The sequence below is a fragment of the Culex quinquefasciatus genome, chromosome 3 (genome assembly GCF_015732765.1).
Source record: "Culex quinquefasciatus strain JHB chromosome 3, VPISU_Cqui_1.0_pri_paternal, whole genome shotgun sequence".
Classification (NCBI taxonomy): domain Eukaryota; kingdom Metazoa; phylum Arthropoda; class Insecta; order Diptera; family Culicidae; genus Culex; species Culex quinquefasciatus.
In genome coordinates, this window is record NC_051863.1 from 90,564,723 (window position 1) to 90,573,766 (window position 9,044).

General features: G+C 46.2%; 1 protein-coding gene across 1 annotated transcript; it reads right to left on the reverse strand.

Moving 5' to 3' along the window:
* Positions 1-320: 320 nt before the first annotated feature.
* Positions 321-1,984, reverse strand: LOC119769952. Its single transcript, XM_038263839.1, has 4 exons — positions 1,826-1,984; positions 965-1,741; positions 712-903; positions 321-656 (listed from the first exon to the last, which is right to left on the reverse strand). The coding sequence occupies exons 2-4, from the start codon at positions 1,012-1,014 to the stop codon at positions 530-532; spliced, it is 369 nt and encodes a 122-aa protein (XP_038119767.1). The 5' UTR covers positions 1,015-1,741; positions 1,826-1,984; the 3' UTR covers positions 321-529.
* Positions 1,985-9,044: the final 7,060 nt, after the last annotated feature.

Genomic DNA, 9,044 nt, shown 5'->3' on the forward strand with positions numbered 1-9,044 from the left:
CTACGGCGACATTCAAATCGTCATCATCCTTACCTTTGTGTCTTCCACTTGAATGATCTCGTACAGATCGAGGCAGAAAAAAGTCCTCATGTCGGTGATCTGCAGCAGAACACGACGCGAAACGTCCAGATTGAACATCAGTCCACCTTGGTACTCGTCAGCGGCGCTCACATTACCCCATTCAGATTTCCAGCCGGTTCTGCGGAATGAGCTTCGGCGCGGACGGATCAAAGTTCTTCCGCCCCATCTCTATAATCTTCAACACTTTCATAATTCGTCATTGGCGCGGTCAACCCGCCGACGCTCGCCGCGCACCGCCATAATCCTTCTTGTTGACCTTGTCCATCTCCTGCTCCTTCAAGTCCATTATGCCATTGATCAAATCCACACAGAATCGGAACCGCTCCTCGACGTCACACACCAACCGCTCAAAGATGGCCATAATCGTCTTCACGTTGCCCTCGCCAAGATCGCCAACATTTCCGCCAGCACCTTCTTCAAGTTCTCCCGACCGACCTCGTCACCCAGATCATACAATCTCTAGCAGCACCTGCATCATTGACTGGAAGTACATCTTCAGTAACATGTCCCTCGTCATCGATGGATCGTACGCCAGCTGCCGGATGTACTTGCACAGCGTCGGCGTGTCCGCAAAGCTGCAACATAGCCACGTTATTATAATAATTTAGATAAATTCCCTGAAAAACTCACGTCTTGATGTAGTTGCCAAACGCCGTCAGATCCACCATGTACGCGTCCAGCTCGTACGACTCGGTGTGCTGGAGGATCTTGAGCAGCGCCTGCCAGCAGATTGCCGTCTCGATGGTGAGGTTCTTCAGCGGGATCGTTTTGTCCTCCTCGCGCAGCCCGAGCATCGTGGTGGCGTCGTTGAGGCCGTATTTACTGCGAGAAAATTGCTTACTTAAACAAAACCTACCTTTTACAAAAGTTTTGAGATACTCACGTAAAGATCTCCCCCAGCGCAAGCTTGGCCGTCTTCGCGAACCGCTCCATCTCCTTCTCGTCCGCGTCGATTTTGAGCGCCTTCACGAACGCCACATTATTCTTCTGGTACGACTTGAACCACTGCGGAATGAGCACTATTTTGACAAACCGCTGGGCCACTATGTACTGCTTGACCGGGTAGCTGCTTATCTGGATGTACGTGTGCCGCCGGACGCGTTCGTCAACGTCCCAGACGCGCTTGAGGATGTACGGAATTGTCCGGTAGTTGCGACCCAGCGACGTTATGACCGCTTGGCGGAAAATCGGCAACACGTCCGACTCTATTTCAAAACAACATCTCAATCTGAACCAGCAAATTCTCTAACGTCGATTCTTTCTTCTCGTAGAACTCCCGGACAACACAAAGCAACGTCGAAAGGATCGCAAAGACGCAAAGACGATCACGCAAGACAGCTGAAGCAACAAATTCGTTGAGATGACCTGACCAAATCAGCCAGAAATCGAAGCGCGTACCGGGTCGCCTCCTCCTCCGTCCTCCAGATACTCCTCTTCGTGCTCGTCAGCCCCACAAACATCGAGTAGATCGAACACTTTTCCGGCTTCTTTATCGGAAAAAATCCGCAAAATCTTTTTCCGGAAGTTGCCCAAATCCGACTACAGCACCGAAACCGAACCCTCCAAGTTAGATTCCAAAGAGGTGCTATTTTTGCCCACCCTCAAGATCAACGCCTTCATCTCCTGTTCCTCGAGCACCCGGCGGAGTTACGGGATCGCTCTGGAACGAAATCAACAAAAACAAAAACTTTGTATCTGGCACCACACTCACCGAAAACTCTCGCCGTAACGAGGTTAAACTTACTTCGCGCGGCGACGATTCATGGCTCCTATTCGAGAGAGCACTTCCCGGACGCGAAACAACCAAATGCACGACGGAACGAACCGGATTCAAACGATAATACGCGCACCAGCAAAAAAAATCTTTCCGCAACTAGACGGATTTGTTTTGTTTTGATCGCCTGCTGCGATTTCGACGCCAACATTTCAAAAAGCATCATGTACAAACCATGCGTTTTGAGAAAAACGCATTTGAATGTTGAACATCCATTTTCAATTCCCATTTTAATATAAAAGCAAAATAAGATGTTCTAATGATAACAAACGATGAAAAACGTTACTTTTATTGATACTTGATCATCCAAATTCAATAAAACATTATTTCCGTAATTTTATTTGAGAAAAACAAACATAACTTCTGCTGTCATTTAGGGGGACGCTTTGTTATGATTCGTTTTTCTTCGCCGAATGTACATGGCGCTTTGTTCATGTTGCTTTTTTTTCGTCACGAGGTTCATGTAGTCTTTTGTTTGACAGGTTGACAGGGCTATATAAACAGGGACTGCTGATGGCAGAGATTTTGTTTATGATACTTTATTTAAAATCATGATTAAACAGACTTTACTGAAGTAACTTTTGCTCATTTTTGGTGGAGAGGTAGCTTATTACGAGTACTTTTAGAATATGCAATAACTCAGAAAGTGTCAAAATGTACATGATGCCTTTTGAAATGTTACCGTTGATTTGACCGTCTTCAAATTAGTAATCAATTTAGGGTAGTGTACACACAAATAGCGCACGGCATATATCTAGATAAGATGTGTGAGAATGAAACCCAGTCAAGAATATGCTGGCAGAGATGATTCTGCCAGAATCCTGCTAGAATTCTGATACAATATCCAGCTCTTTTATATTTTGCCAGAATTCTTCTAGAACACCGTGACTGGGCAGAAGAAGGAATATTAAAATGACAGCTAGAAGTTCTAGAACTGTCAAGGATGGAAGGGAAGAAAAAGAAAAGGGACAAGAAAAGTGGATTAAATTTTTGTTTACCGCATTTAAGTTTACGCGCTGCGTAAGTTTGTTTTTTTTTAATCCGCTCAACCTGAACGTTTGATCAAAGTGTCGTCATGTTTGTTTTGCCCGTTTTGTCCGGCATTTCCCTTCCCAGCAGTGATAAATTCACCAGTCCCGGCCTGGCTGTTATTGCCACCGATCCCGCACTCGCAGTGCCACCCATCAGCTTGCCATCATCGACATGTAGGTACTGATCCAGTCCGATGGCTTAACCGACGTGCTGTGCAATTATCGACTCCGGCAAATGCTGCAGATGCTGTTCTTAATCCGCAATGATCTGGGCCTGAGCTGCTTGGTGAATTCGAAACGGGCGACCCATTGCACATTTCCATAGCGTTTAACACCAAATCGAGACAATGCGTGCGGATCGTCAGTTCCGACTTAGACCTCAGTTTGTCAACGTCTTCTGGGTGAGTGGTGGTGAACCGCCTCGAACGGCCTAGTCTCTTCGTTGGAGTTTATTACAGGGAAATAGACCTTCCAAGAGAAAAATCATAATTTTTCATTTAGGTCTATTGTTAAACAGTATATTATCCATTGAAAGTCGTTCTACGACCTTAATGAAGATTACAAATCTTGCCAAACCTGTTAAATTTTCTTAAATTTCGCTTTGGATGGAAATGCTTTTCCAAATCTGGAGCAACATTTGAAAGGGGCGGTACGACATTGCTCTTACGGATTGTTGTAAATCATTTAAACTTTTTTTTTTTTTTTTATAAAATATTGTTTTATTGGTTTTGATTGCTTAAAAACTACTTGACCAAATAGCTTAAACTTCAGTATCTAAGTGAAATTCTAATTCATTAATGTCAATTACATTATTATCCTTGCTAACAAAGATGACAAACTGAATGAACGTTTTAAGCACTTTAACTTTAACTGATCGTCTAATTGCAAAAAGTGTTGGTTGCAATAGATGGGTGAGAGAGATGTTTCTGTTTTGGGCGATGTTCCTTAGCCTTCTCTGCAGCACGGTCCACGCCGCTGCAACGCGCGGGCATGTTGAGATTTTGTGTGGGATGTCCTCTGGTTCGTTGTTGCAGTTGGGACACATGTCAGAGTCTGCCCGTTGCATCCTGTGCAACAGCCGCTGGTTGGACAGCTTCCGGTTGACGAGCAGGTAGTAATGACAGCGCTCGAACGATGTCAGGTGTTTGGCCGCAATGTTTCGCCAGATTCGATTCCAGTTTGCTGTTGGGTTTTCCAGCACCACTTTTGGCTTGTCGATCTTGTTCAGGTAGTGAGCGTGGAGAAGATTGGCCGAGGGATTCGCTTGGAGTGCACTGGGGAGGTAAGGGACCTCGCTGCAGACTGTTTTCAGACACGGACAGTTGGTTGGAACAATCCGTAAGTTTGGGGGATTCCGTGTAGTACTCACAAAAGAGTTGTAGAAGGGTAAGTTCTCGATCTCGCGTAGATGTCTGTTGACGAGGAGAGCTTGACATTTGAACGCAGGCAGATGCAGATTCAAACCCCCCAACTCAACTGGCAGCGCGAGCTGCTGCATCGGCACTCTAATGCACTGGCCGGCCCACAGAAATGATCCCATTAGCCGTGTGAGTCTGGCAACATCTGCCTTCGTGATTGCTAACACCGATGCTACGTACCATAGTTTAGAAGTGATGAACGTGTTCAGCAGTACGACTTTTTGTTGAAGTGTTAGTGTACGCATTCGGTGTAGCCAGAGCTGCCGAGTGAGCATGCCTACCAGCGGGACCCAGTTTAGTTTGCCCATCAGTCGCACTGAATTCACGAACACAATGCCGAGAATCTTGACCTTGTCAGCTGTCTGCAGCCAGGGCACAGCGAGTCGATTGTTGTTGTTGATGTAGCCTACGTCGATGGAGATCGTCTTTCGAACATTGAGCTTGGCACCAGCTGATCGCCCGAAATTCTCGAACTGCTCTTTCACTCTCTCGATTCTCTCGGCACACGTGGTGATGATCGATACGTCGTCGGCATAGGCAACAACCAAGTCGTTGGAGCCAACACAGATTTGCTCGAGTCGCTTGATGAGGGGGTGGAGATAGATGACAAAGAGGTGCATCGAGAGAGGATCCCCTTGACGGACGGAGCGTCCGATCGGGAATGACGGTGACAGATGACCGTTCACCAGAACACGGGAAGTGGACAGCCGGCCGATTTTGTCCAGCAGTTCAACCAAGCGCGGGTTGATACCAAGTGCTCGCATAGTTCTCATCAGGAAACCTCTATCGACCCGATCAAAGGCATGATCGAGATCGAACGAGACGAGCTTCCCGAACAGTTTTCTCTCCTTCAGCTGCGCGACCTTGTCCTTGAGTGAGAGTGTAGCTTGAAAGATGTTTTTGTCGCCGTTGGAGCACTTTTGAGATGTGGTGAGGATCTGGTTGTCTCGCATCACACGATCCAGCCTGCACTTTAGTGTTCGTGAGAGAAGCTTGTAATCCGTGTTAAGGAGCGAGATAGGGCGATAGGATTTAATGGTTGAACCGGCACCCTTCTTTTTCACGAGTACTATTGTACCATCGACAAACTCCGGCGGGATGTTGCCGCGCAGGGCCTCATTCAGGATGAGGTTCAAGTGCCTGTGGATGATGTCGAAGGTTTTTGCATAGAACTCAAGTGGAATACCGTCACTTCCAGGGGACTTGTTCTTTGCGCTTGACTTGATAGCTTGGAATATCTCGTCGGTCGTGATATCATCCATACAGGACGCATTTGATGGGCAAGCAGCTGATACAGCCCTGTCACATGCGAATTCGTCTGCGATCTCCGGCTGCTCCTCGGCATACAGCTGCCGAAAATAGCCGAACACGTGCTGCTCAATTTCTGCAGAGCTGTTGAGAGTGTTTTCTTCCACATCCAGCGCCTCGATCGTCGTACGTTTACGTTGCCTCTCTCCCAGCTGGAACAGAGAGATCGGCTCTCCAGCAACACGTGTTTCATTGCTGCGGTAAAAGGTGTCCGAAAAGCGTCTCTGGAGAAGCAGCATTTCGCTCTTGATCCGGTTGATTGTGGAGAGCACGGTTCGATCTTGATAGTATGCGTCATAGGCTCTCCGGAGCTGCGCATAGAGCTCTTGATGTTGTTGATGAAACTCCATGTATTTCTCCCGAGACTTCCACCGGAAGAAGCTACGAATCCTTGGCTTAACGTAAGAGACCCACCACTGGATCCAGGAGGTGAAGTTCCGTCTGTGTCGCGTCCAGTAGGTCCACTTTTCCTGGAATTCTTCGATGTTGTCAGCAGACAAGATGTGGGGACGGATTGACCAGAACCCTCTCCCTGGCTCCCTTCCGAGATTCGGCAGGCAGATCCGGGTGGTTAGGGCTTTGTGGTTGGTGAACGAGCAGACATGAACATCGGCATCTCTGAGCTGGGGTCGGAGGTTAGAGCTCACATAGAAACGGTCTATTCTGGAGGCCGAGTTGTACGTCACGTAGGTGAACTCAACCCGATTCGGCTTCAAAGTGTCCCAGGCGTCCAACAGCTGCAGCTGCTGTGTAGCATTTTTCAGCGCTAGGCTGTAGTTGTTATCCCCCGTAGCGTCCTTTGTGTGTATTACGGAGTTGAAATCACCGCCAAGGATGACATACTCCGTAGCTTGCCGAAGGTAGTGAGCAAGGGTCCCATTAAAGAAATTCTCTCGGTATGCTCGATGCTGAGTGCCCGACGGAGCGTAAATGTTACAGAGAGTAGTCGTTTCGTTGACCCGAAGGCAGATTAGCCGACCGTCTAGGCTTCTCTCCACGTGTGAGAATCTAATGTGCTGTTTCAGCGCTATCGCTGTTCCTCTCCTCTCTTGATCTACGTTGCACACCAGGTTGAATCCGGGAATAGCCAGCTGATCGTTCTCCACTTCTTGTAGAAACACGATGTCAAGGTTGAGGGTTCTGACAAAGTTGTTGAGTGCGTTGAGTTTGGTGTGGTTTGAGATTGTGTTGATGTTTATAGAAGCTATATTGTAGGTCAAAAAATCCATTTTTTAGGGTTGCATGGGCTCGTCAGCGCTGGGCGATGCTTGTGGTTGTGTATCAACGTCGGTTGGTTTGGTTTTCCGTGGACGACCCGGACCCCGCTTGCCATTGCTGGCCGTGGAAGCTGTAGAAGTATCAGTGTCGTTTCCATCGTTTCGTTTGTGTTTTCCTGGCAGTAGTAGTGGCGTTTTGAAAACCAACCCTTCCTTGTCTGTCTCCTGTTCAACAACCGCATCGAGAGGTGTCCCACCGGGAGTTGCAATGGGATTGACCTTGATGGTTTCTTGCCGGGGTTTAGACTTTATCGGTTTAGGCAACTTTGGATGTTTGCCTTTCCCGTAACGAACCACAGTGTATTCGTCGTCGTCCTCGGACATCGCTGCTGAGTCGCGTTCTTCGTCATCGCTGGAAGATATGTTGTCATCCTGTCTGGTGTCGGTTGAACCAGATTTCAGCACGCTGGCGAAAGATTCCTTCGCACCTGGTTTTAGGCGCTCGTTCACGCTCACCCGTTGCACTAGGAGCTTTTTGTTTTGTACACATGGAATGCCAATGTGCACGTACTCGCCACAGTGGCGACACGTGGATTGTTGGCCTGCATATTTTACGTAGGCACATTGACCCTGGATTGTCACGTACGACTTAATCGGGCGTTTCAGGACCATTTTCACCGAGCGAATACCCGATGATATGCCGTGATAATCGAGATCATCACTCCACAGCAGCTCCGTGACCGACATCACATCCCCGTACTGGGACATGAAACGCTTGATTTGCTGGTCGGAGACATCCTCCGTCAAGTCGTGTAGTTTCACATTGGTGCATCCATCTTCCATCGTGATGCGGATCGTGTATTTTTCTTATTCACTTCGCGCACATGTTTGCCGTCGTGGTCTTCGACAATTTGTTCAGCCGTTTCAAGGTCGGCAGTTTTCACAAACACACAGTTTTGCACATGGTTGATTTGCACTCTCTTTGTCTTCTCCCGAGGAAGGCCAAGGTCACGCGCGAGAAACTGGTGTACTTCCTTGACGCTGGGCTTCTTCGGAAGGTTCGAGAAATCGACTCGAAACGTGTTTTCGCGATTATTTTGTGAATTCATGGTGAATCACAAGAACCGCGGACCGAAACGCGACGGCCACCGAGTGGCGGATTCGTGAAAAAACGAAAGCGTGTAGAAAATGCGAATTTCGATAGTCTCAAGTTCCACACAGTATGAAATGCGTCTGCATGCCACGGTGGTTGCACGCTAACTGAACTTTAGCATAACTTTATGTTTTAAGGTAACAATTTCAGCAAACTTCCGCAAATAGTTTTTAAAGTTATGAAGAAATTTTTGAATCATTACAAACTTTTTAATAACCTCAATAATTATGGTGACCATTTGACAAATAGTCATCAAGGTACGCAATTTGAACCATTTGAACTTTAAAATTACCTTATGATTTAGGGTAACCATTTGAGAAAACATCCGCAAATAATTTTTTAAAGTAATCACGAAAATTGTTGACCATTATGAACATTAAAATAACTCTATTACGTATGGTAACCATTTAACAAATAGTTGTCGAGGTCCGCCAAATAACATTATTACAAATGGTGACTATATCTCATAAGGTTATTTTAAGTTCCTCACCACAATCGATATAGTTTTCGTTTATCCGGGACACGATTAAAAACCGTTTCTGATAACTTTTTTTTCTTCATTTTTATGCAAAAAAAAGTTATTGACAAGACAGCATTTTTTCGATGGATCAACTATGCCCCCCCTGGATCGAGCTGTCAAGTAGGAGCTTTTCTGCCAAGAAGGGCCGTGAAGTGAATTTTTAGAAATTGAATTAAAAATCCATTTTAAATCCTTTGCGATCGTTCAAAGGGTCATTGTACTTAGTAAAGCTTATTTTTCTTGTGAACAATGATATCACAAATTTAAGCTTAATTTTAGGACCCAATTACTAAATTTTTTGTTGTTCAATTAACATTTGTGTTCAACCGCATGATTAGATGTTGTTTTTGAGAAATTTGCAAGGATTTTTTTTTCGAATTTTGTTCAAAAATGCAAAAAATCGAACAAATAGTTACATAAGGCTGGTACAAATTTTTGTTGATTATACTTTTCGCCAAATCCCAAACCAGCAATGTGAATAAAATGATCAGTGTGAACTGGGTTCTACTGATACGGGGTACTACGAAAATCGCACGGTATGT